Below are 27,152 nucleotides of genomic sequence, written 5' to 3'. Positions count from 1 at the left end.
AGAAGATGCCTGTGCTACAGTTTTATCATTTGAAAATTGTACAAACATCTGCTCTTTCTTTCTTCAGTCACTGAAATAGCTGAATTACCACAGAAGCTAGTTTCTAATGTTTTCCCTGCCCCACAGGAGGAAACATGCTGTGTTGCTGTGAGAGAGGATGTTCATGGAGAGCTGTGGCTGGACAAGGGCTGTGAGACCCCACATAGAGCAGGAGTTTCTAATGTTTTCCCTGCCCCACAGGAGGAAACATGCTGTGTTGCTGTGAGAGAGGATGTTCATGGAGAGCTGTGGCTGGACAAGGGCTGTGAGACCCCACATAGAGCAGGAGTTGGAGGTTGTATCAGCACCTTGTGGTTGCCAATGAGTTCACCCCACATTAGGGGGCAACCACTGTCCTTTCCCCTCTACCCCCGCATCTCTGTGCATTTCCTATCCTTTACTTGTTTCCAGACAGAACTGTCTCTTATTCTGTTGCTCTGCCCATGCTCTGTCCAGTTCCCATTGCTTTTCCCTCCTCTCTCCGGTGTCTCCATGTGCCTTCCTTCCCACTGGGAACTATGTTTAGAGATGTCTCAGCCTAACCTTTGTCTATTCTTTCCTCCTTCTCCCCTTAGGCAGCTTAGACAGCTGATTATGGCCTTAGTTTGTTCCTTTGAGAGTGTTTAAATATTTAATCATCGGAGGCTGAAATTCAACCTTCCAGAGCCAAAACGTAGGGCTTTAGACACTTACAAAACCTCAGAGGTTGCCAAGCAAATATCAGCAGATTATTCTTCCTTGATAGAATATAGCCAATATTATTTTCCATTTTCTCTTTCATTGCTGTTTGTTACCCCTTTCCCTCCCACCTTCTCCTACTAGCAGAATCCCAGAACACACCAAGTCTCTCCTTTGTGCTTGCTATACCATTTCTTCTCATTCTCATTTTCTGCTTCATCTGCTCAGCTCATACCCCAGCATAGGCCTCATGAATGTTCCATGTCACGGACTTCAAACCAGTTCTTTAAATTTGAACAAATTATTTCAAGGAATAAATGTATAACAAGAAACTAGTTAGGCACTACTTTTATACTGTAGCCCTTTACTAGACATTTAATTTCTTCTTTGTCTTCTGCGATTAGCTCTTCAGAAACAGGAAGTTTTTAACAGTAGTGAAATCCTTTATAAAAGCTAACAGGAGAACTCCTATTGATTTCAATGAAATTAGGATTTCATCCTTTTCACACTTCCTCCTCAGTAGACTGTTGTTCTTTATCAAGATGTATCAGTTATATTCACAAATGCCAGCACACTGATGCTATAAGTAAAATCTAACTCAGATATTTCTATTCATTTTAAAGAAGTAATGTCTTTAGAACATCAGTTTCCAGAGAATAACACAGTAAGACACTTTCTGCTCAGCTATTTGCTTTAACGATTTTACTGTCTGTTCTTTACTGTATCCCTAAGCATTAATTAGGAAATTGTTTTGACAGAGACCTTAAAAAAATTGCCAAAGAAGCATAATTGTTACCCTTGCCATTACTGTTTGTGACCACTTTCAATAGCCTTTACAAACATCCCTTTTTATCCTCATTTTGAAATCTCCAATGAATTTAGTGTCAAAGCAAGGCTGCACCATTTAAGGGAAATGACTTACAAAAGTTATCATCTTTGGGAAAAAAAAAAAGACATAAATCTAACATAAAGCATATGCAAACAAATATGCATTTTGTTCCATGATGGAAAATACCACATTGTTAGTTTGTTTTCTTTGGTTGGTCAGTTGTTTTTCAAAAGAGTTAAATACATAAAATAGACCGGCTGACCTGCTATTTTCCTAAAGCCATGCTTCTCGGATGACTTAAGATTCTCAGCCTGGAAATCATGGCAAGCAGCATGACATAGGAACCAACAAAATTAACTGGACACAAGTATGGAAGCCAAGGAGAGGAAGAGATGTCTGTTATTCACTTCCACAAATTCTCTCTGCATAGATAACTGTTCTGGTAGATCTTTCAGAACCTTTCTTGTCAAGGTTTTGAGACAGGACTTGTAGAACCACCTCTTCCCTTCTGGAAAAGGCACCATTCACCATCTCTGAGGTCTGAGGCACAATGCAGCAGAAGTGTTTGAGCTTTCAGGACAAACTAAACTGAGGAGTATCTGCTCTGTGATTCTCAGTCCTAATGGGAGGACATCAATGAAAACTAAGTTATATTAAACAGCATTGAAAGCTGCAGGGATCAGAAGTAGCAGTTGAGCAAAGAAGATATGAACATATGAACTTTTAGTGTAAGTGCCTGAAGTGACAGCTAAAAAAATTGAATATTTTTGTGGACCTTTGCCTTTGTGATTTGCAAGTCCCCTTGGTTCTTTAATTCTTATCTGCCTGAAAAGAATCTCTTAAATACATTATTCACTGATGTTCCATGTTTCATCTCTAACCATTTCCTAGAGCAGACATTCTCCCAGCATCTTAGATGATCAGCACCTTGCAATTAATGACCACTGGAGTCCATGGACTAGATAGGAGTCAAAAGATCAGCGGTAGATAAAAAAGACAAGGTCACTGTGACAGAACTAAATCTGTCCAATGGCAACTGCTACCAGCACCGCAGGGAAAATGTAAACAAATAAATAAAGGGGAAAAAATAATTAACAAAATAGATTGAATAGCAGTAAAATAAGATATTATGCTCACAGAGAAAAAAAAAATACATAGCAGAATTTATTACTAATCTCAGATCAGGAACACATCACCATTACTCTCCAAATTGTCAGTTTCTTCTTTTTTAAGTACACACACACACACACACACACACACACAAAAACACCCTGAAAAACATAAACAAACAACAAATAGTGATTGATTTTGAAATCTAATTTCTGATAAGTCTACCTCCCTGGACCTGTGCAAAGCATTTGACACTGTCCCACATGTCATCCTTGGCTCTAAGTTGGAGAGGCATAGGTTTGACAGATGCACCAGTCGGTGAGTAAGGAATTGGCCAGATGGTCACACTCAAAGAGTTGTGGTCAACAGCTCAGTGCCCCAGGTGGGTACCAGTGATAAGCAACATTCCTCAGAAGGTCAGCATTGGGATTGGAAATGTTTGACATCTTTGGTAGCATGATACGGACAGCAGCAGGACTGATAGCACTCAGCAAGTTTGCTGATAGCACCACGTTGCATACTGCAGTCAACATGCATGAGGGAAAGGCTGCCATCTAGAGGGACCTTGAGAAGCAGGCTTGCTTAAGCATCATGTGGTTTAGCTAGGCTAAATACAAGGTCCTGCACCTGGAACAGGGCACTCACATGAACCAATGCAAGCTGGGCCAAGACTGGATTGTGAGCAGCTCTGAGGAGAAAGATTTGGGATACTGGTAAATGAGAAGTTCGATGTCAGCCAGCACTGTGTGCTTGCAGCCTGGAAGGCCAGACGTACCCTGGGCTGTGTCAAAAGAGGAGCTGTCAGCAGAGCAGAGAGGGAGAACTGCACCCCTCTGCTGTGCCATTGTGAGGGACCCATCTGGAGCACTGCATCCAGGTCTCAGGCTCTCAGAACAAGAAAGACACGGAGCTGTTGAATCAGGTCCAGAGAAGGACATCAAAATGATTAGAGCGCTTCTCCTATGATGACAGTTTGAGGTAACTGAGCTTGCTCAGCTGGGAGGATTGAAGACACCAGGGAGAACTGATTGTAGCCTTCCAGTATCTAGAAGGAGCTAGCCTAAAAGAGAGGAGGGTCTTGTTACAAAACCGCACAGTGACAGGGCAGCAAGGGGTTTTGAAGGAGAATAAATTTGTTTTAGACATAAAATAAATAATAATAATATAAATAAATAAGTATTTTACTCAGACAGGGATGAGATACTGGAACACATTGCCCGGAGAAGCTGTGGATGCTCCAGTCTGTGAAGGCCAGGTTGGATGGGGCCCTGACTACAGCATGGGCTTGGAACTAGAAGACTTAATGGTCCCTTCCAGCACAAACCATTCTATGATTCTATGAAATAAAGGCATGGAGATGCATGCCACGTCATTAAAAAATATGAATAAAAATCAGTAAAGAAAATCTAAAAATCCCAATTGCTAGGTATGGAAGAAGTCACCAGTTACAGGAATTTAAGATAATGATCCTATTACAGCTTTCCAGAAGACAGTCACTCAATCATTACTTTAGAAAGAATGGTATAGAGGAGCTGTGGAACAAAGAAGTAGAGGATTTCCACAGGAGATGGACCTTGTCACCTTTCCGATGTCATACAACATACAGTCTTTGGTCAGAAAAGTAGCTTAAATGTGCTGTCACATGGTCTAGAGGTTAGGATTGATTCTAGATGATCTCTGAGATCCTTTTCAACCCAGGCCATTTTATGATTCTATGATTTTGCTGCAGTGTAACAGCAGGCTTTACTCCAACAAGAAAAATCTTCATTTGCATTTCTAAAGCTTTTTCAATTCCTCTATTCTATATTGTACTAAGTAAATATATACTACCAACCTTTGCATCTATGCAAAGTCTTATTCTGGCCTTGACAAGTTCAGCATTTGACTCTTCCTGCTACTACTACAGCAGTTTAGATATGTATCTTGTTTTTCAAGATGATCTGAAACTGTGTCTGATTAAGATTGCTGCCAATGCTCATCTCAGCACTGGCTTCATTAGCAATGCTGAGATCACACTGTGGAAACAGTATGACAGATCTGTTTGTCTCAAGCTTTAAATAATACACTTGCTTTTTTGGCCAGTATTTTGTATTAATTCCAAATTTCAGAAGTAAATCAGCAATTGTCAGTAAAGTGGTAGGACTCTTCAGGCAGCAAAACTTGCATAATTCAGAGGCTTGGAAAGCCACTGTGGCTGTTGACGCAAACACTGAAGGTAGGACTGAAGTCTGCTTTTGGCATACCGAGGCACTAGGATGGAAAAATTCTTGCTGCAAGCCTTTGGTAGCACACTGTGCTCCGAGATGTCCCCCTTTTCTCCATCACTTACATTGCTGTCTCTGGGAAATGTACCACTGTGGCCAGGCTTTAATGCCAAATGCTCCAGAACATTCATATGCATTTATTTTGTGTCTGTTTGTTTCTCCTGCAGTTCATAACAATTGGTGCTGTGTTAATGCCTCTGCACTGCTTGCTAGTCTACAAAGCAGATGAGAAGCAGTTCTGTGTAGTATCTACATACAGTATGCATAGCAGCAGCCACCTACTGCATTATTTAAGTCAGGCACAGGTACGGATTACAGCAGTTCTCTACAAAGCCATGGGTTTCTTGTGTACAGTACTGAAGTAAGCATGGGTATGAAACACAAGTTGACTTGGGCAAATGGAGACATCTAATACTTGAAATTGCATTACTTCTACAGTGTGATACCCTAAATTTCTATGAATGGAAGGCTATAACTGCATCAGATCTCAAACAGTATTAAATTGCACCCTGAAAGAAATTCATTATACTAAGCTTCTGAAACAGTCATCTCAGACAAGTATTTAGAAAACAATAAAAGTAACCACTCAGAACGATTACTCATCTTCCAGCCATATATCTAAGCAAGTTAGCTCAGAAACGTTTCATTATATAAGCTTTCCTTTTTTAACTGCCTCTTCTGGTTGTCAGCACACCGCATCTAATAGAAAGCAATACTGCCCTCTCCTGGTAAAATTTAATAAGCACAAATTCTTGATGCAATTCCACAGCAAGATGAGAAAGCATTTTTAATGCTTTCAGAGGGGGAAGACAAATTAAAACAACTGTAATATTATAAATATTGAATTTAGTTTTATAAGATGTCAAGCTAAAGTTCATTACGATTATTGAAAGCCAGCATTGCAAATTTAGAGCAAAAAGTACACAAATACTGTAAAGTTTGCTCTGATTCCAACATGTAAATCCTATCATTTAGTAGAGAGAAACAAACTGATGGAAAAGATAATTCAAGCTTGAAAGATTTATTAACAAAATATTTAAAGTGATCAGAATAAGCAAAATCTGCTTTCTCGCTAACATACAGAGATCTTTGATAGCAAAGATGTGAGAATATGTATGATTAACATGAGTATACAATCTGATCTGTTGTTACTGTTTATCTGCCAATTACTTCTCCCTGTGTAATTCTTTCATCCTTTAATCCTTAATTCCTGCTCCTGTCCCAGAATACAAAATATTAACAGCCCAGGAGCCAAGGTGGTAAGTGAAGCTTGTTTTCACACTTCTAACTACAAAGGGGTATGTATGATCACCATGCAATGCTGCAGCACAGATATGCTGACATTCTATATTAGCAGAACCCCGAGAAGATGCAGGACTGGGCAATGCAGGTTTGGGATAACAAGATGGGACCTACATGTGGGATGTGGACCCCAAGTATGCTCAGCTCTCCAGGCATCAGTTCATGAACTGGGCAGAACCTCTCCTCAGGGTAAGAGAAGTACAATCCAAAATGCAGTACACCACATAAAGGGAGTCTGGATACTGCTTGCAGCTGCAGAGCAATGGAGAAAGCTGCAAATGCACACAGCAAACATACAGATAACTCCGTGCAGATCCAAAAAGACAACAGCAGTATCAACAAATTTCACCTCTGAATGTAAAGTAAATCTAAAGTAAAGAACCTGAAGTGTTTTATTGTTTTGTGTTTTTTTGTGTTTTTTTTTTTTTTTTTTAAATTTAAAAAAAAAAAAAGATTTTTAGAGACTCAACATGAATGGACACTATTAGACTTCAAAAATCAAAGTATGTGGAACTCTGTTCAAACAGAATATACTATTGCAAGACCCCAAAAGGATGTCTCAAAGAAACAAAAGTCTGTTTATTTGCCTGCAAGGAATATTTCTATGTTTGAGGTAAACAAACGTGTTTGAGGCAGGCCACTCAAATAAGCAGTAGAGTAGTTCTGCATTGTCTTACATCAGGAAACCCGTGAGTTCTTTTTGCACTTAGGAGGAAAAGGACAGAAAAATGTCAAGTAAATGAATAACTGGGGGGAAGGAAGGAGAAGAAAAGAAAAAGAAGAAATACTTAGCATGTGCTATTACACCTGCTTTGTCTCCTCTCCTTTGCCAACATCCATCATGACTGCTGGTGAATGTGTAAAGAAAGGAGAAGAAACATTTTAGTGCTTTTCTTCCAGCACAGGCAAGGTGTAACAGATTCCTAGGTTGCAGCAGCAGAGGATGGAGTTCAATTACCAGGAAGGTTACAAGACCATTAATCTCTGAAAGTATTACACAGAATACAAAGGCTGGCAATCAGAAGATTGTAGAAAGAAAGAAAATTTTACCATCATATTACAAAGGACTGATAAAGCATTATTCTTGGTTACAAAACTTACCATAAGCATGGTGCAAACTTACTGCTAAATGAGCCAGCCTTACTTGAACAGAATGATTCATGAAGATGGTGGTACACTCCAAAGTCAGAGAAACAATGCAGGCATTTATCAAGCCAGCAATCTAGATTTTACTGGAAGGTTAACTGCTTAACTTGAAAGTTTTAGCAATCTATCAGAAAGTCCAAGAATCTACGCAAAAAGAAGTTCATGGAAAGTGCCTTAGACACCATTCAAGTATTGTCAAAATAATTACCAGGTCATTAAGGTGGAATTCTATGCACAGCTTCAGGAAGAATACAGCACACATTTTCTTTACATTTTACAATTAGAGAATCTAAACTAATATAAAAGCATTTCAACCTATATCAACTATATGGATTACTGAAGGAGACATTTAGCAAGTTAAAACTACTTTAAATGTGAACTGAGCACATATGTTTAAAATTCCCCATTTGTTTTGAAACTGACCAATAGATATGCACTAATAAAGTAATTTAGATGTAAGGTAGATGTGTATGTTAAACAAACAAAATACATGCACGCACACAAAAACAGATTAAGTTACCAGCACCTAAACAAACAAAAGAGACAGCACCTAGTAGAACAAATTTTTGATATGGTTTTGTTCAGTTTTACCTACACAAGGGATTACTAACTTCAGGTCTTCAAAAACGCTGTGTTGATCTCAATACCTCCTTCAGACCAAGGAGTTTAAAAACCCTCAAGTTCCAATTTGCTACAGCCTTAATTATAGTGATTACAACTACAGCACTGCTAGTCAGGTTAGCATACCTACATTATTCCCTATGCTAATAACTTAAGGCCACATCAAGATAGAGCTTCAGTAATAAGAACCTGTAGCTTGTTCACCACCCTCGTTATTCTTATCTCAAAGTTTTTCCTTATTTATTTTGACCTAAGTATTAGCTCTGTTCAGGGTTAAACCAATCCCAATATTTAGAAATCAGAGTAAAACAAACTCTTTTTATAAGTGCTCTGGAAGTACTGCTGGGCCCTGAATAGTTTTTCTGTGTCAAGAATATCTCATCTTTTAACCTCTACAACAATTCAAAATGTAGCCAAGCACTATTCTTCCAATATTTCTGAGACTCAATGATCATCTTTATTATGAAATCAGTGTCCAAATTATGAATAAGCTGATACGTGAAATTCCAAATAACTTAAAACTTCCACAGAAACACAGGAATTCAAGCAAGCAGAAACCACCAGAAAAACCTTTTTATTGCAACAACGTCCCCATCAAGTGAGATGGCAAAAATTAAGTTTTATTACATTTTGCATTTCTACCTTTTTATGTAAATATAAATTCAAGAGTGTAAAATAAATCCACATATAAAAACACAGAAGAAACATTCTCTTTCAGTGAATGCAAAAAGACTTACATACTGAATAATCATGACAAATCATCCGTTGTCCATTTCTCCAAGTACACAGGAGTGAAAGAATGCAGTTTATTCTCCAAAAGCATCCTGTATAGAGTCCTTAAAGTATATAAGCGATATTCAATAATCTCAAATTCTTGAGTTTATTGATGTATATTCCAAGAAAAGGAGAGAAAAAAACATCTCAAACTTCAGATGATTTAAACTCCATCTAAAATAACCTACTTAAAACAAGATTATGCTCAATTATTATAGCTGAAGCATCACAACTACTTTATTAGAATCATTATTTTGGAAAATTATTCCTTAGTAGTTCTTCCTGCCTTTAGGATGAAGTCAGAGCATTTATTTCAAATAGTATTGTTTACTTATACTGTAAATATATTGCGGAAAATAACTCCACATGCTGGTACAGCAGGCCTTCATGAAGTTCCATTTAAACATTACTATCATGTACCTTAACAAAAAAAACAACCAGGGACTGCAGCATGAAATGCACAATAAAGGGTCATTGTCATAGGGTTATGCATCTTCTGTCTCAGCTTATATATCTGGAAGTCAATACTTGACTGTTAGTTTGACTTAATATTGGCTGGTTATAAATACTTGGACTAGGAACTTTACTGTTTTAGAAAAGTTGGTTAGATTGTCTGTTATTTCACACACAGAAAAATTATCAGTATTAAAAATGTATTGTGCAGGATATTTCTTCATAAGGAATGTTTTTCACTGGGTCCAGGCAGATTGTTCCAATGACTGTGGCTTTTAATGCACATCATGTCAAGTTCTTAATAAACAGTGTTTTGCCTCATGGTTACATTACAACAAAGAATTATGAAATTAAGATGTTAAGAACATACAAAGTTTTAAAAAAAATAAATCAGAACTGCAAATAACTTCACAACTAGAAGAGGAAAAATTGTAAAACAATTTAAATCAGCACTATTGTGGATCCCCACAGTTGCACTGCTACTCATAGGTTTCCAAAAGATGCATACGATTTTATGAATAGTTTTGTGCTAAGAGCCATGCTCAGAAACAAAATATAGGCTAGCACAAGTCTACCTTCTTGGAGATGCATGTTAAGTATAAAACCTATTTACTAAAGTGCACTTGCCAAACAAATTCTAACTTTTACTATAATAACTATTTCAATAAGCAATACAAACTAAATTTTGTTGAAGTTCTACTTCTACTTAAAAGCAGTAAATACAGATGACAAATCTAAAGTACAGTCTTGTACTACAAAACATTATGTCTCAATGCCATGAGCTGCAGAAATAAACAAAAAAAGTACTGTCCTAAACATCTCACAAATGAGGAAGCGCCTCTAGTTAGAAATACTGAAAGCATACAATGGAGTTAAGTATAAGCAGAGCTGAAGTAAGCATTGCTTTCCTTTTCATTCAATATGATGTTTCTTTAAGGCTCTGAGATAAGCTGTTACTTCTCTCAAGATCTTTTGGCAAAAGGTAAATGCAGAAGTAGTAGGGTCACCTGACATTTCAGAACTTGCACTTTCATATTTCATTAAAGCCAGCTAATTCAGTGTCTGTATACATTTATTGCACTTGTGTTGTTGGAATACATTTATACCAACATAATAATAATGATTGCAACAAAGCCATAGTAAAATTAACTTTTTAAAGGGTCTGGTACTGACATTAGAGGATAAGTATCTGCATGTTTAAAATGTTCCCCTAATAATAAATACAGACAAACTGCTCAAGTCAGATGCATGTGTTTAACAATTAGTTAGCAGATATAAAATTTCACTCATCCTTTTATCAATACAGATCTGTTAGGGATCAAAAAGACATACCATGCAAAATACTGGTAGTGCTGCATAATGGAATATATCTTTCTTTCAGAGTTAAAACAGCATTTTCAAAATTTAAAGAAAAATAGATTTTTAAAAAGGGATTTTACTGTTGAATGCAAGTCTTCCTTGTAGCAAAGATAAAGATAAGTTATGATTTATCGCTGTACTTCAGTCTTGATGAAAGACTAATAATAATTCGTCCACCTATTTCTTAATAAATGCTACATTTTCAAGAATAAGGGAACTATCAGTAGGCATTACTTCTACTTAAAACAAGTTACTTCTCTCTGTAATAGGTCAAGTACGCTTTTAAAGATTCAGGTAATGGTAGACTCATAATTTTCTCTCTCAATAGATTTCGAGGAGGCTCTTCTGGCTTCAAGGCCTCACTGTGATCTTTCTCCTCCTCCTCTTTGTTATCATCTTCCATTTTTTCATCTTCTTCACTATCTAGAGGCTGAGGAATGAGCTGATTACCAACAAACACGTAGGTGTTAATTCTGCGTCTACGACATCGCCTGCGTTTCCGTTTAGGAGGAGCCTTCTGAGCAATGCCTTTAGCTTTCATCTCCTCATTTATGAAGTTTCTAAGGGTGCGTCTGATATATATTCGAGCTAGGTCCTGAAGATTCCTCACAGCACATGGAGCTAAAAGGAAAGAGAGTTATACTCATTAAGCAAAATTTCCCTCTAACAAAAACATTAGCTGCAAGACAGTGAGATTTGTGTTTAAGAACACAAGATTTATGTTGGACATTAGGAAATACTTTTCCAAGAGTGGCCAGGTGCTGGAATAGGCTACACAGGGAGGTGGGAGATTAACCGTCACTGGAAGCGTTCAAGAAACATTTAGACGTTGTACTGAGGCACGTGGTTTAGTGGGAAATACTGGTGATTCTATAAGTCTACATCAGCAAGACCTGCTGCTTGTTCAACTTGAGTCTCATTTTTGTTCCTACGTAAAATAGAATAAAATTTATGGATACTACTGCAAAGGAGAATTCAATGAAGAAAGAAATTTTACAAAAACACTGTCAATACAGATTCAGTATAAAAACTTTTAATGAACTTCCAACTAAATATTTTTTGCACACAAACTTAAACTCTGTGCTAGTTAAAATTTGAGACCAAGAAGATGCTTAATACTGGCAATACTGTTTGTAGCCAACAGTAAAAAGACAATGAGCTGAGGAAAGAAGCATTATCTCACTGATTTCATTTCACAGAACAACTTCAATTTCCTAATGCATTCATAATTAGATAGCAGTGGCAAAGTAGTAGCATATTTGTATTTTTTTCCTTCTTCCTCTTCTAACTAAACAGTCATTTAAAGAGTATTCTATTAAGCTACTTACAAGAAACACTTCTACTATGCTGCAGCTGACTTCTAAATGCTACTGGTCTATGTTGTTTTCTTCTGTAATATGAGAATGGTAATAGAGAACTCTAAAATTCTCTAAATGATCTAGAGTCCAAAGTCCACAAGTCCGTAGGACGCAATGAGATCCATCCACAGGTTCTGAGGAAACTGGCAGATGAAGTTGCCATCCATCACATTTGAAAGGTCATGACAGTCTGGTAAAGATCCCACTGACTGAAAAGGGGAAACATAACCTCCATTTACAAGAGGGGAAAAAATAAGATCCAGGGAACTGTAGGCCAGTCAGTCTCACCTCTGAACCTGGCAAGAACATGGAGTTGATCCTCCTGAAGGCCCTACTAAAGCACATGGAAAAGATGACAAGGTAGTTGTTAGTAACCAACACAGCTTCCCTAAGGGTAAGTCAAGCTTGATAAGCTTGGCAGCCTTTTATGATGGAGTCACAGCATCACTGGATAGAGGAAAAGCAACTGACATCTTCCTAGGCTTGTGCAAACCATCTGACACTGTCCTGCATGACATCCTGGTTGCCAAATTGGAGAAAAATGGATTTGAAGGATGGACCACTCACTGGATAAGGGAATTGGCTGGATGGTTGCACTCAGAGTTCCCATCAGCGGTTCAAGGTCCAACTGGAGACCAGGGACTAATGCCGTCCCTCAGTGATTGGTTTTAGGACTGGTGTTATTTAACATTTCTGTAGTCAACACAGACCATAAAATCAAGGGCAACCTCAGCAAGTTTGCAGACCACATCAAGCTGAGTGGTGCAGCTGACATAGTGGAGAGAAGACCTGCTTCCTCAGCAGGCTTGAGAGGTGGATTCAGGCCAATCTCATGAAGTTCAAAAAGCTAAGAGCAAGGTCCTGCATCTGGGTTAGGGCAATCTCAAGCATAGATAAGGGTGGGCAGAGAATGGCTAGAGAACATCGCTGAAGAGAATGATCTAGGAGTGTCAATTGATTAAAGATTCAACATAAGCCAGCAGTGCAGACTTGCAGCCGAGAAGGCCAACTGTATCCTTCACTGCATCAAGAAATGTGTGATCAGCAGGTCGAGGAAGATGATTCTGCCCCTCTACTCTGCTTCCTTGAGAGCCCACCTGGAGTACTGCATCCAGATCTGAAGCTGCCAATATAAGAAAGACATGGATTTGTTGGAGCAAGTCCAGAGGAAGGCCACGAAGATTATCAGAGCTGGAGCACTTCCCCTCTGAGGAGGGGTTGAGAGAGCTAAGGCCCTTCATCCTAGACAAGAGAAGGCTCCACGGAGACCTTACAGTAGCCTTCCAGAACCTGAAGGAGGCATGTGGCAACAGGACAAGGGGAGACGGTTTTAAACGAGACGAGCACAGATTTGTAGCAGATACTGGGGAGAAATCCTTCACTGTTAAGAGTGGTGAGACACTGGAACAAATTGCCCACAGAGGCTGTGAGTGCCCCCTCCCCTCCCTGGAAGCATTCAAGGCCAGGTTGGATATGACTTCAAGCAACTTGTTCTAGAGGAAGGTGTATATCCTATAGCAGAAGGATTGAAACCCTCTCTTCTACATAAACCATTCTATGTTTCTACAATTTTTAGCAAGGAACTGTTCTTTCATGCTATCATCTTATCCTGACAACAGCTGTGCTTTCAGAGACTAAATACCTTTCCTAATCTAACTGAAAAGTTTTGTGACAAGAACACCCACATCAGTGACTATAAACAACAGTGAGAATCACCTTAACAGCTTCAAACTTAAGGGGAACTCAGCTATTAAGATTCTGCAGTACCACAGCTGCAGTGTAAACCAGTTCCTCCCATTTCCAGAGGGAGGAGAAAAGAGGATTTTTTTTCCCACTGTGAACCTGAACACCAGTACTTTTGATAAACCTAGTATTACCTCAGTCTGTTAGATCTCTCTCATTAGAAAAGAAACCAAATCCAAAAGGAAAAGGAGTCTGGAAAAGCAAGCTGGAAACAATGCATCATTTTAATCTGAGATACTGATTGTGCAGCAATACAGCATGGCCAGCAGCACAAACTATCAGTGAACTGCCACTATGTGAAGTTCTGTGTCCCTATTCTGTCAAACATATGTAAAGGATAGCCTCTCCACTTTACAGTAACAAAAACAAGCACCATTAGAACCCACTGAACCACAGGGAGCCAGTAGAAGTAACACTTACGCAGTCCCACAGTATCATGTTTGCCATTGTCATTTCTGTTTGGTTGCACTAGCGGGGCAAATGAAACAGCAAGGATATTTTTACTTTCCCATGTGTTCTGTCCCGTCCTCAAGATTTGCGTTAGCTGCATAAGAACAACAACAACAAGTTAATGGTTATGTTTTTATCATACTCAATACTGTACAGACTGGTGTTCAAACAGTGAAATTTTCATCTGCTTCACAATTAATTTATAAGAGGCTATTCTCCAAATAACCAGTACTTCTATATTCCCAGAAATATTTTTCTGTCACTAGAGTACTGAAGAAGACTAATCTGAAGTGGGGAGATATGTAACTGGAAAATAAAGTCCTAATGTAATTTTTATGCTTCCCCCTCCAACTTTTCTGAAGAATGCTTAGGGTTTGGAAGCAACTTCTAATGTCCAACCTCCTGACTGAACATGACTAACTCAAAAGTTAAATCTAGCAACTCAGAACTTCTTTCTGATAAAGTAACAAACAAAAATCTCCTAGGACTGAGATTCCACAACCTCTACAGACAAACTGCTAGAGTGATTAACTCATTACACAGTATTCAACTCATTTTGAAAAACTGTTTATCTCTAACAAGGCAGAACACTCTTTTGCTACTAATCTGCAACATTTTTCTTTCAATTTCCTGTGCATCTGCTAACTCCTGCCTGAAATGTAAACGCCACAGGAATAAGACATTCTGTAGCTGAGTGTGTTTTCTTCAGTTGATTTTGTTAGGTTTTTTTCCCCCCCCCTCCTTTCCAGCTTAGAGGAACCCATCTACTAGCCTCTCCTTATGTTCTACGGTTTCCACTACCCTGACCATCTGTATATGAGACAGATCTAACGGTGTTTTAGTTCTGCTTTCAAATCTAGACCATCTCAATTTGATGGTATCTTCATGCAATAAATACTTTCTCTACTATTTAAAAAACTTAATGACACAGACCACATTTAAATTACTTGGATATTCTGAGAGACATTGTGAGTTATTATTGGAAGGTAACTAGAAAGCTTACCAGCAAACAATTTAGCAATAATCTACATTCAAGAGGATATCTACATAAGTTAGTTTTCTGTTCTCTGGTTTCCCATTAGCAAAACGGGGAGAATAATACTTACCTTTGTAAAGCCTTTTGAGATCTAAGGATGAAAAGTGATAACAGTGTGAAGTATTATTAAAGTAATACACCTGTCTGGAAAATGTCTAATCTAACACAAAAAACTAACACTGAAAATTGCTGGAAACATGCCCTTTTTTCCTCAACTTTTTCATCTCTCTTACCATTAATTACAAACATAAAATCAATTCTCTTTTTCCAGAGAGCGTTTTGTTGTGTTAAAATATTAACTGAACATGTGTGGCAAGGATTTCAAGGCAGCACTAGGACTAGAATGGTATACTTAAAATACTTAAGAATGGAGTTATAACTCCACTGAAAACAAAACAGTTTTATCACAGATTAACAGGATACTGTAACTTTCCCACCATTTAAAGGAAAACAATTTCAAGACTGTATTGCAAAAACACCTGCTGAATTGCAGTAGTACAATGAGTAAAGACAACAACAGTTAACGTTCAACTTAGTCAATTATACATGTTAAAACGTTTCTTCAATTATGTATTTCTCATGTAGCATATGACAGTAAGGGGAAATTGTCATTAAGTCACCTGATCTTCTATAGGCATTACTAAAATGCCTCCGACTTTCAATAAAATTTTCATGTAGTTTTCATGGTCTTTCTGGACTCCAGCTCCACAGTAAATCCGGTCATACTGATGACTGTCTGAGGCTATTTCCAAACAGTTACCAACCACAAACGCAGGTTCACAGAACTCAAATCTAAGGAGAAGAAAACAAAAAAGAGAAGACAATTCAAAATAAAATCTTTTTTTTTTTTTTTTTTTTGAGAAAAGCCAGTCCAGTTAAAGACAAAAGTATGTTTAGCATCTTCCCTTATGTAAAGAGAAAAGATTAGCAGACATTTTAACAATCAGCATTAAACACCGTAATATTAAACAGAAAGCAATGTTCTGTTTGTACTCAATGAAGGACCAAATAACAATTCTTTAAAAGTCAGTGAGTGCATCATGTAAAAACAAAAAAAACCACCAAAACCATCAGGCTTCATAACAGTAAGCGATCAGACTTGCAATGTGTCTCTGGACAAGGCATACAGTTAAGTCCCTTTAAAACAGACATGTTAATCAACACTTGTTGAATGTTTAGGTGGCTGAATATTGTATAAATATGGAAATAGTCCAATTTCCAATACCTTCCCCTCACATTTAAAAGAGAAATTCTTTACTTATTTTCCACTTTAAGAGCAATCCGTTTTCCTCACAAATAAATTCAATGGAAAAGTTTTGACCAGAAAGTAAGGAAAAAAAGATTAATTCTGAGAAAAACCTGTTCTGATTTTCTTCAGCAAATGTAAGTCACATAACTGCTTCTAAGTTGACTTAAGTATAAAGCAGAAGTTGCGAGAACTAAGTTCTCCTGACACTGCACAAAACAGCAAAAGGTGCACACAGTAGAGCTGTATATGTTCTCCACTACAAAGATATTTTCTGACATTTTTCACATCTTCGCAGCAAGTCTCTGACTAAGATGTTCATGCCATCATAACGTAATCTACATCTTTGCATTGAAAAAGTAAAAAAAAAAAAACCACAAAATTTCCCCTCAGACACCAAAAAAATCAGTCAGTATATTCCTTCTTCCCCAACCACTTCAAGAGGCGATGTTACACAGTTGCTCACAGAAAGGATTTATGGTTCTCTTCGAGAAATTTTAAAATCTAACACTGTCTTTACAGAAGACAAAGACACTGGCAGTACCAAATTTAATGCCTCTCAACTTCATTTCAAAAGTTGAGATCTCAACTTCATCTCAACTTCATCTCAAAAGTTGAGATGAAGTCTTGAGATGAAGTTGAGATGAAGTCTCAAAACTTGTTCCTTCTAAATACTTCTTAAAATGCACAGAGCCATTTTATGAGCTTTACAGTTTACACTCAAAAACCATTTTCTTTTGGCTTGCAGTAGGTCATCCCACTACAACACCTGACAATATTCAAATAATCACCCCAGTTACACTGAAGCCTGGCAGATCTCACTGCCTATAAGGCTTACCTGACTCTATCTACACTACCATTCACAAATTAGTCTTCCATGAAGCTATGCTTTTGCTTAAAAAGCTTCATTTTCAAGATAGAGTGAATGATTCATTCAATCACAATTGAATTATTTTCAAAGTATTGAAATACTTTATACCCAGAATCCCATACCAACTGCTGCAACTGCCTTATATGCTCAATGTTAGCCCATGCTATTGTTTCCTCATCCAAGTCCGATGGAAGAAGTGAAAGCTACAATCAACGCTGACAGATTAAAAAGAAAAAAAAAAAAGAAAGGTGGCAGGTGGGTAGTGCAGCCAACTGCATACAAACAGGCAGCAAAAATAAACCGTGCCTGAAGTAATTTCAAAAGAAAAGAGAAATACATAGGGATGCATTAGAAAAGGTTAAATGCTCAGAAGAACAGGAAAACCAAAGCACTGATCACTTCATCAGTGAAGTGATCTCAAATGCATGCAGGACCATATATTTTTTAACATTTAGTGAAAAATCAGACAGTTCAACATACAGTTTTAATTTCAGGTTGTCTACAGCTGAAGTAAAGCATCAAACTAATTTAACTTGAAAATTTAGGCAAAGTACCTTTGTGGGCTTCAAAAGTATAATAAAAAGCAGAGGTGAGGAAAAGGCACTTCTGAGATGCAATTTTAGATAGCAATACAATCACTGGTTCTAAGTTATATACTTAGAACATCAGAGGACAGACTAGTTGCATAGCCTGACAACTTTAACAACATTGTTACTCACAACACTCCTCCAAAATGTTACGACCAGATATACTCTCAGAATGCTTCTACTGGAAGCAACCAATCACCTTAAAACAGTCCTTAAATCCTTAAAACCAATCCTCTTAAAATAGAAAGAATTTCCCAAGAAAGCAAAGACAAAACAAAGTAACAAAACATTTCCCAGCAAAACATACACTATATACAGAGACCTACAAATACAGTAGAAGCTGTAAAGAATTTCTCATTTAGCTCCGCAGCTTGCAGACAGAAGTACACAAGAACAACACTGAAGAAGTTTCCCATTACACCTATAAGAATCAAGACAGACTAAGTACTAGAGACTAAGTCTGCTGCCTATTGGTGCATTAAACTATGGCAGGACTATGTTAGTACAAATTTGTGGAGACATGAGGCTTATTACAAAGACAGATAGTGGTTAGGCCTACTACTTCTAACATGACCTTCACTCCAGTAGCTCCAGCTAGTTTAAAACCTATTTCTCAGAGCTTTCTGAAAGACTGATTTCCCATATTAGTCCTAACTAAAGTACATGTGATTCAAAAAGACATCTTTTTAGTTCAGGTCAGATGGAAAACAAGAGACACAACTCACTTGGCAACGCAATGATAAAACCTACAGTACTACATTGGCTGCCCATTTATACCATATAGTTCTAGAACTGCCATACACAACTGATCTTTCCACCCAGAAGGGTAGAAGAACATGGGAGGAAAAGATTTTAAGCTGTGTCTAGTCAGAGTAACGCTCGAGTTCAAAAGCCAATGCCAGTTCATTCAAGCTGCCTGCAGAATTATCTGCTTTGTGCTTTATGATATGAACAGTGTCAAAATACAAGACATAAAAATGCATACGAGTTTATTTAATTTAGAGCAATATGGAATTCTCAAATTTAGTTAAGTTGTACAACAAAACTTAGTTCTTCTGCACTGCAAGTAAACCTTCATCATTGAAGAAATGGAGACTCCTTCCTCACTCCCCAAATCTTAAACCAACCCTATTAAACACAAAATGATGCACACATCTCAGAATCATGAAACTAACAAATGTATGTACCATTTGGGGGTAATCTATGTTATCTAGTAATTTGTAATTACCTTCCAAAAGACTAAAATATAAGTTAGAGAATTTGTGTCACTGACTTTCCCAAACCATCTCCAAGATGAGCAAGGTTAAGCTCTACTTCAATGAAGTATAAGCCTCCCCACCATCTGATGAGAGACTGACCTTAAAGTTTAACAAAAGTTTTAGCAAATACAAGGGAATATCTACCAACAGCATAATAAGCATATTAGTTTTAAAGTAAGAAAATGGCATCAATCACAGTTTTACAATGGAACTTAATGTCAAAACCAAATTCCTTCAGTCCCGTATGATACTATATCCAGCAGGGTAATTTCAATACTATTACCTCCAGGATATGAAAATAGATCAGATATTCAACTTCCTCTTGTGCTACACTGAGTTATTTTTATTATAGTAATGAATTGGTTGAAAAGGAATGGTTTAAGTGCCTTAACTTGCAGTAATGGCAAACACAAGCTACCAATCAAGGTGTGATAATATTTCATTTAGTTACCAATTTGAAATGTAACTATGAAAACAACTTAAGAAACAGCAGGTGTTATTTACACTTTGTTGATCACTATTAAATAGCCAGGGTGGTCCAAAAATTATATCTGGAAAACAAGATAAACAAGATGTTCTCCCCCCCCCCCCCCCCCCCGAGTGAATTAAAAAACAAAAAAAAAAAAACAAAACACCACCACCTGGTACTAAAGAACTAGAATAATCTATAGATATTTTAATCATATCTGGTTCTTCAGTTGAATCTGGTATTTTACTTTCAAGAAAGCAGCCAAAAGAAAAGAAATTAAGAGTTTCTACTACAGATAACATAGCACCTGTGTTCCTGTGTATGAATGAACATCTGCCATTGGATAAATTTAATTTCATACAAAAGTTGTTTAGCAGTAGACAAAGATGGTAAAGCAGTTTCAAGCACCTGAAGTGTGTTGACTTCTGTCCTTTCCTCCCTTGCATTTCTGTAACTCGTCCCTCAAGGATGGGCATTTCATGTCCATCCCCCAACACTGAAATTTTATAAATTCAATATAGGCACAGCACTCTTCTTTCAGGTAAGTATCAAAAATTACTTGTAAGATTTAAAGAGTATTTATGTCTTTACCACAGCACATTAAGAAAATGATTAAGGAATAGTTCATTGCTACATGCATTCTTTTAAGAATCTCCACAGGTATCAACACAAAGAAACACTTTATTTATCCCATTTTATTGGGATAAAATGAGCTTTCGTTAAAAAAAAAAAAACAACAACAACAAAAAAACAAAAACATTTTCTAGCAAAGAACTAAGATTGAAATTATTTGCTCTTGTATCCATATCCACCAATCTAGTATTCATGTGGTAACAAAATATGTAAATCCTAGTAATCCTAGAGGTTTTTTTTCCCCCTGAAGTAATTCATTGGTAGCTCCTACCATATAACCTACCCAGACAATCCAACTTCCAGTTATTTCCAGCTCTGAAGACATACAGCATCCTTCAAGGGCTCAGCTCTCCTGCCTAGAAAGCCTTCATTAACGTAGTATATTATTAATCCTGACATATTTTCAAACTAGAGGTAAGGAGCTGTGTTTTGTTTTAAGTAGGAGATATACTTGATTCCTTAGAAAGGAACGAGTTTAATAAAATTGGGCATAAAGTAATAGTAATAGTCTTGTGCAGGTTGGAAGGGACCTTAGAGATCATCGAGTCCAATCCCCGGGATTCGAGCCTCTGTGCTGCAGAGCGGCACTTCTACCACTTGTGCCACAGGAGGGATTTGAACCCCGGGCCCTCGTGTTGCAAGGCGGCATTCCTACCACTTGCGCCACCGGGGCACAAAAAGTGACATACTTTGAATGAAAAACAACTTTTAACATCCACAGATTCGTGTTTAAGGGGAACAGTAAAACGTGTTATAAGATGCTTATAAAAAAAAATACAACCTGAACTGCTGACACTTGTCTTTACCTAAGAGAAGGAAACAGTTCTTAAAGTCAGCATATCTCCAGCTACATTTTACACTTCTTAACCACCAAAATTAATACAAGAATACCCGCTAGTAACACACTTTTGCCTATTATACTACACTCCCATCTCTGCTTGGTTCTCAGTTCTCACAGAAAGAAAGGCCATTTTAATATAAATTTAGGATGTCGGTTTGCCATCCACAATCACTTCCTTGTGTTCAATCAACTCAAATCCAAACCAAAGGGAATGAATGTCATCAAGCTGCTCCCCTCTAGTAGTACAGAAGGCTTTTTAATAAAATGGAATACACAATAACCCCCTCAGGAGCTTCAAAAAGGGAAAAATAAAATAAACGATAATGCATATTTTTATTACAGGGTTAGGGGGCAAGTGGATCAAGATACATTAATTTAAACTTACAGACTACTCTTCAACTTTAATAAGATTGCCCAGTTACTACAGAAAGCCATTTTAATTATGCTTATACTATATTGGAACAATTTTTCCACAGAAAATTTGTGTTCTAGTACATATTTGCCAACAGTAGGGAATCAAAGAGTTCACAGAGTTGACTTTAAATCAAACTTCTCCCAAACCCATTATTTTCAGCTGAAAGATGTCTTAGGATGGGTATAGATCTTCCAAACCACTTTCAACATCACAAAAAACATCCTTTTTATTCTAAAACATACCCACAGAAACTGAAAAATAAGTATCTCCTGTGATTATCCTCAGAGAATGAAGAGCTACAAATAATCTAGGAAGTGCCAACCCGTATTCATTTATATTCAAGATGTAATACTCTCAGGCTCCTTCTGTACAGAACGATTTCTTAATCTTACTCTGAATATATGTAAAGCCAGAGAGAAACTTTTAAGAAACTTCCAGATCATGTAATCCATTTCAATTTTTAAACTGACATAAGCCTTATACTCTGAAAACCACAGGTGAAGGTGACTTTTTGTAATATGCCAGGCCACAGCAATGCACAAAATTCACAGAACGGCTTGTTAGCAGTTTTCACAGAAGTACACTAGATCAAGTTTTCGCAGACGTACTCTAGATCAAGTAATGACCAGATTTAAAGGTGCTTCTTATACTGTAGAGCACTGAAATAAATTTTCACATCTCCTCAATAAATATTTCCCATGTTCTGTGCTGGTGGTGATCTTTGTTTAGGATCCTATTGCTAAGAACTACATTAGATAATAAGAGAATAATTTTTAAAGCATTAATTCTTTCAGTTTAAAAATGGAACAACAGAATGACAAGAGAGCACGTTTTTTTCCTTTTTTATTTTTTATTTTTTTTAATTTTTCTCTATTTTTATTCTGCTTTGTTTACGCATTTCTTAAAGCTCTTAACAAGTCTGGCTCATGTATAAATGCATTCTCATGGCTTGCTAGAATGCTTCACTGAAAAGTTGCAAACATTTTATTTATTGGGACTTTCTGCATGTGTTCTATGAACATTAGAATAAACAAAAACAAAAGCATAAAAACTTCTAGAACAAAGCAGCTGTTACTATTTACAGTGGCAGCTTTTAAGTCCCTTACATACCATTACAATAATGGTATTTTTTATTAGGATTAGAAAAATAGCCAGAAGTAGTGCTGGCAAAATTTCTATGCAGTAATTTTATCCTGATTATTTTTCTCATCCAGGCAATGTTGTAGGCCAGTGGGAAATGCGTTCCAGCTTCACTTCTGTTTGTTATCTCAGTTTTAGAATAAAATTGCTTTGGTGCTTCTATTGGGCCAGTTCGGCTATCCTGCTTGTTTGTAATTTCTAATAGTCATCAGCTTCAATGAAGCATATAAAAAAACACTGCTCTTATTTATAAAGAAAAGTTTGAAGGCCTGTCCTTAAAAATATTCATGACTAACCTTACTCTCTCTTCAGCACTGGTTAACAAACTTAAACTTCATTGTAAAGTACATCTAAAATCCTGATTATGAAAGTAGTACACTAAAGGAATATATATATATATATATCTTTAAAATCAATTCCACAGTGAACTTTAAGAAACCTGCAATCCTAGGAGAAAAAGGAGGTGAAAAAAAAAAATGTTTCAACACCTCAGTCTGTCATCAGGACCCCAGTAAATTCATGGATGCAAGTCTCAGAAACTAAAACTTATTGTTTCTGTAAACAGAGTACTTGCTTTGTTTTTTTTAATAAAACTAGCTTTTCTGCTTCAGTAAAGTTGTCATATTGTATTCTGAGGGTTTTTGTGAAGCTACAGATTTGATTTGGTGGCAACAATGCATTGCCGTTTTTCTCAACTACTTTAACATATCAAATGCTCTAAATACTATCAAGAATTGCAGCAATTGGAGATTTCCAAAGAAAGGTAGCGTCCACCATGGAATTTGCCTTATTTCTAAAAGATATTCTGTATGTGTTTAGAGAGAGCAAAAATATAGATTGCTCCAACTCTCAAACACTTTGAAAACAGTTTTACTTTCTTCCTAGAAAGCAGCAGACTTGATTGCTACTTTTGGAGCCTCTGGGCTTATGACATTTACGTATATTACTTCTCTTTACTACCTCTAACTGAAAAAGAGACATCTCAAAAGCCAATTTTCTTTTTGATAACATTAACTTCCAGTGTCAAGGAACCCCACTGAACTTTTTACTGTCACACATTTTTCTAGCTAGAGCAATAAGAAAAAAAAGCACAATATTTCCACTACCCAAATCTAAGACCAAGTTAAAAGTAAAGGCCACAAATGTGTTTGAGACAGGTTGCTTTTCCTTCACAGATTTTTATTGCTATAATTACCTAACTGCACAGGAAAGAATGCAGTTTTTCTTTGAGCATATAAAAGGAACTTTCAACTTCGACTCTGCTTTTATGAAGGTGTGCTTGCAGCATTCAACCAGGAGCCCTAAATTTCAACAAAGACAAATAAATACTTCTTTGGAAGATTAAGCTACTTTTCAATGCCAATAATTTTATTACAGGACTTCAGAAAGAAGTTTAATCCAAAACAGTTACACCAGAAGTAGTACTAGGGTACTTGTAACTTACCATTGAAGTGGTTTCTTTTGATCTTGAGAAGGTTTGGTGATTCTTTCACATCAGGGACTTCAGCTTACCCAGGTTTGGTTTTTGATAGGGTGCTAGAAGATGGGCAACCTAGCTTTGCCCTGTGGCTCTCTCTCCAAGCTGGATATTCTAGGTCTAGAAGTTGACTGGGAGCAGAAAAGACAACACATTCCCCTTCAATAAAAACAGGTGAAGTGGGGCCTGGTACTTGCACAACGTGTTTCAGATAGCCTTCTTAAGGAATGATTTTTTTTTTCCCCCTTAAACGGCATGCATTCCCTCCTCAAGGTTTTAAGCGCAAAAGAGAGCCTTACACGTACTTTCAACACTAAGTATTTTGTTTAATCTACACCTAAAATCTTTCACACCTCAACCATAACAATACTTCCAGATGATAACAAATCTCCTTTACTTCTACTAGAAACATACACCAAATAAAACCAAGGCAGTATTTTACAACTCCATCTCAATTTAGACAAAAAAATACTTTTAATAGATTGGTGGGATATGGATACAGACACAAGTGCTTACTGAAATTAACTGCCTTTCTGAAACAGCTGTACAAAAAGCTCTTCTTATTAACAGCACAACAGACAACCGGTAGAAGGATAAACTGCCCCTTAAACAGAGAGTATCTCAAATCCTTTATTACTATGTGTTACTTCTACACTGCTAACAGACTTTAATCAAGTACCTACCTCAATCATTAAAAAGAAACCCACGTGTAGTTGAAATGTAATTACATTTCTATCAGGAACCATAAAACAGCATTATTATATCACACAATGCTGTTATCATTCCCCACTGGAAAGTGTCATCAAAACACCTCGCTTCATCAGGAAAAAAGTAAATCATAACGCAGCTCCATGTTGCAAGTCAGATGCAAAGATAAACTACTGCTTCAAGTGAAAGAACACCACAAATAAAATTAAAACATTTATTTAAGATCCAAGCTGAAGATTTTAAAGGATCTACATTTAGGGTTAAGCCCCTCTTTCACTTTTGTTTCAGAAAGAGACTTCAGATCAGACTGCAAAATATTATCCACTTAAAAACACAGGAAAGAAAGAAGAGTTTCACAGAAATCCCATCTGCATAACTCAATTACATGTGCTCTCTGCGCTCTTTCTATACCCCATGAGTCTCCTTAGACACTGATCACAAATGTAAGATATTTTTCCTCAAAAATGCATACATCCATTGAGAAAATTAGCTTCATTCATACCAGTCTGTCAGTTAAAATCAGATTTCAAATAGCATGTATGTCTTCAAGGTATACACCAGTTTTCAACAAGAGGCAGACACTGCACATTTCATGAGTTATTTCTATGGAAGATCTTACCTCCATGTACTAAGCAAAACAAAGCAGAAGTTCAGAATCAAAAGTCCACAACTTTCAGTAAGTATATTTCTTTTACAATTTACAAATTCAGGAAAAATTCCTGAAATAACAATCCAAACTAGCTTTACTGGCACATTTAAGATACAGATTAAAAGTGAAGATATACTGTATATATTTGATATAAATATATACAGAAAATATTATATATAAACATAAATGACCCAGTCAATCACAGAAAAAAACATTCCATCTTCAATAACTGTATTAAAATACACAGTTAACCAAAATTAACTACGCAGACAAGGAGATACAAAACCTTCCACTAAACCGAAAACTCAAGCAGTCAATCAGTATTATGTCAACAGCAGTTCAATTATTACCATGTAGATTTATATAAGAAAAAATTCAGACACGTTTTTTTAGGTTGGTGAGGACGATGTTTGCGTAGCCAGTGCTTTGTATTTTTTCTGTTGTATATTATTAAAGAGTATATGCCAAGTGATGTACATGTAAATTAGTGAAAGCATAAATTATATTCACTCATCTTTTTTCTCCTCCTCCTCAGTGGAGTAACACTATATAACTAAAGACCAATTTAGCTATCATTGTACATAACACATCATTTAGAATATAGTCTCCAGAGTCAATCTCTAGATTAGCAGAAAACACATTTCCTCTGCTTTGAAAATACTTACATCTTGTATTAAACAAACTCACTTCCTTCAAACAGTACATGTGCACAAATTCAGTTATGCCAAGTTTCACAAATTTAGGATTAGTTCCCCCCCCCCCCCCCCGGTTCTTGCAAATTTTTTAAGTACAAACCACACTTTTATAGTATTTATTAGCAAAACTTAATCAGATCGATTCTGTTTAACAACAAAGTACTTATTTGCTTTCTCCTCCAATTTAATTTCTCCTCATCTATGTAGGTAAAGGTGTTAATTACCAAAGTGGCAAGGCTTCTCAGTCCAAGTCAACATTTTGTATGTCAGAATACATACACAGGAATACAGGTACAAATAGGAATTCATTATCTGGCAGTTGTATCTTACATAATAGAGCAATTAAGGTAGTATTAATAATGATTATGAATGACCACAGTTCTCACTTCCAAATGGAAGTATTAACATCAGCTAACAGTAAAAGTCTGTATTAATTCAAGTCAATGGTTATAGTATGTACATACTGAAACATGACACAGTTTTAGTTCTGTGTCCCTCCAACATTCTGCCAATTGAATAACTAAAATCACCTAGTTAATGCTAAAAGTATGGAATTGAATACAATTAATTACAGGCAGCACTAGGATGATTCTTTACACTCCAAGGAGAAGAGCCTTCCTTTATATGAAAGCAGAAAAAGGATGGTCTGTCGTCTGATGAAAGCTCTAGAAGCTTGGTGTAAGGAAAATACTGGAAGGAGTTCCAACTAAGAAAATCAAAAGCACAGCAGTTCTTAAAAGCTATCACAAAAGCAAGAGGATAAAAAGAATATTTGCTGCTCCCCTCTGAGCAGGAGAAGATGGGTAAGGAATTTCCAGCAGCTACCTTACAATTACTGCTAGAGAAATTACTGTCTATTAAGAGTTTTTACAGAGAACAGACCTATTGAGCTAGAGTACTCTTTTCCATTTTGAAAGGGCAGAGAGGCCCAAGTTCTACATTCTTATGGACAACTTATAAACAAGTGAAAAACACTATTTAGTTAAGTCCAACCAGTAAG

The 27,152-nt window shown here is 36.8% G+C and overlaps 1 protein-coding gene across 7 annotated transcripts in view; it reads right to left on the bottom strand.

Moving 5' to 3' along the window:
* Positions 1-8,530: 8,530 nt before the first annotated feature.
* The window catches only part of PCMTD1 (protein-L-isoaspartate (D-aspartate) O-methyltransferase domain containing 1), a 40,691-nt gene continuing 22,069 nt past the window's right edge, over positions 8,531-27,152 (bottom strand). For 2 of the 7 annotated variants that reach the window (XM_015855560.2, XM_015855561.3), the window contains exons 4-7: positions 15,783-15,954; positions 15,233-15,253; positions 14,097-14,220; positions 8,531-11,196 (exon numbers count right to left, since the gene is read on the bottom strand). In XM_015855560.2, the coding sequence (XP_015711046.1) occupies positions 10,826-11,196; positions 14,097-14,220; positions 15,233-15,253; positions 15,783-15,954 (688 nt within the window). In that variant the 3' untranslated portion in view covers positions 8,531-10,825. Of the gene's footprint in view, positions 11,197-14,096; positions 14,221-15,232; positions 15,254-15,782; positions 15,955-24,067; positions 24,227-25,008; positions 26,859-27,152 lie in introns of those variants that run through there. The other 5 variants (XM_015855562.2, XM_085537385.1, XM_085537386.1 and 2 more) reach the window with 4 other exon arrangements.

Source organism: Coturnix japonica, chromosome 2 (assembly GCF_054131305.1).
Source record: "Coturnix japonica strain WE chromosome 2, WE-NBRP24, whole genome shotgun sequence".
NCBI classification, from domain to species: Eukaryota; Metazoa; Chordata; class Aves; order Galliformes; family Phasianidae; genus Coturnix; species Coturnix japonica.
This window is presented reverse-complemented; position numbering and strand designations above follow the sequence as displayed.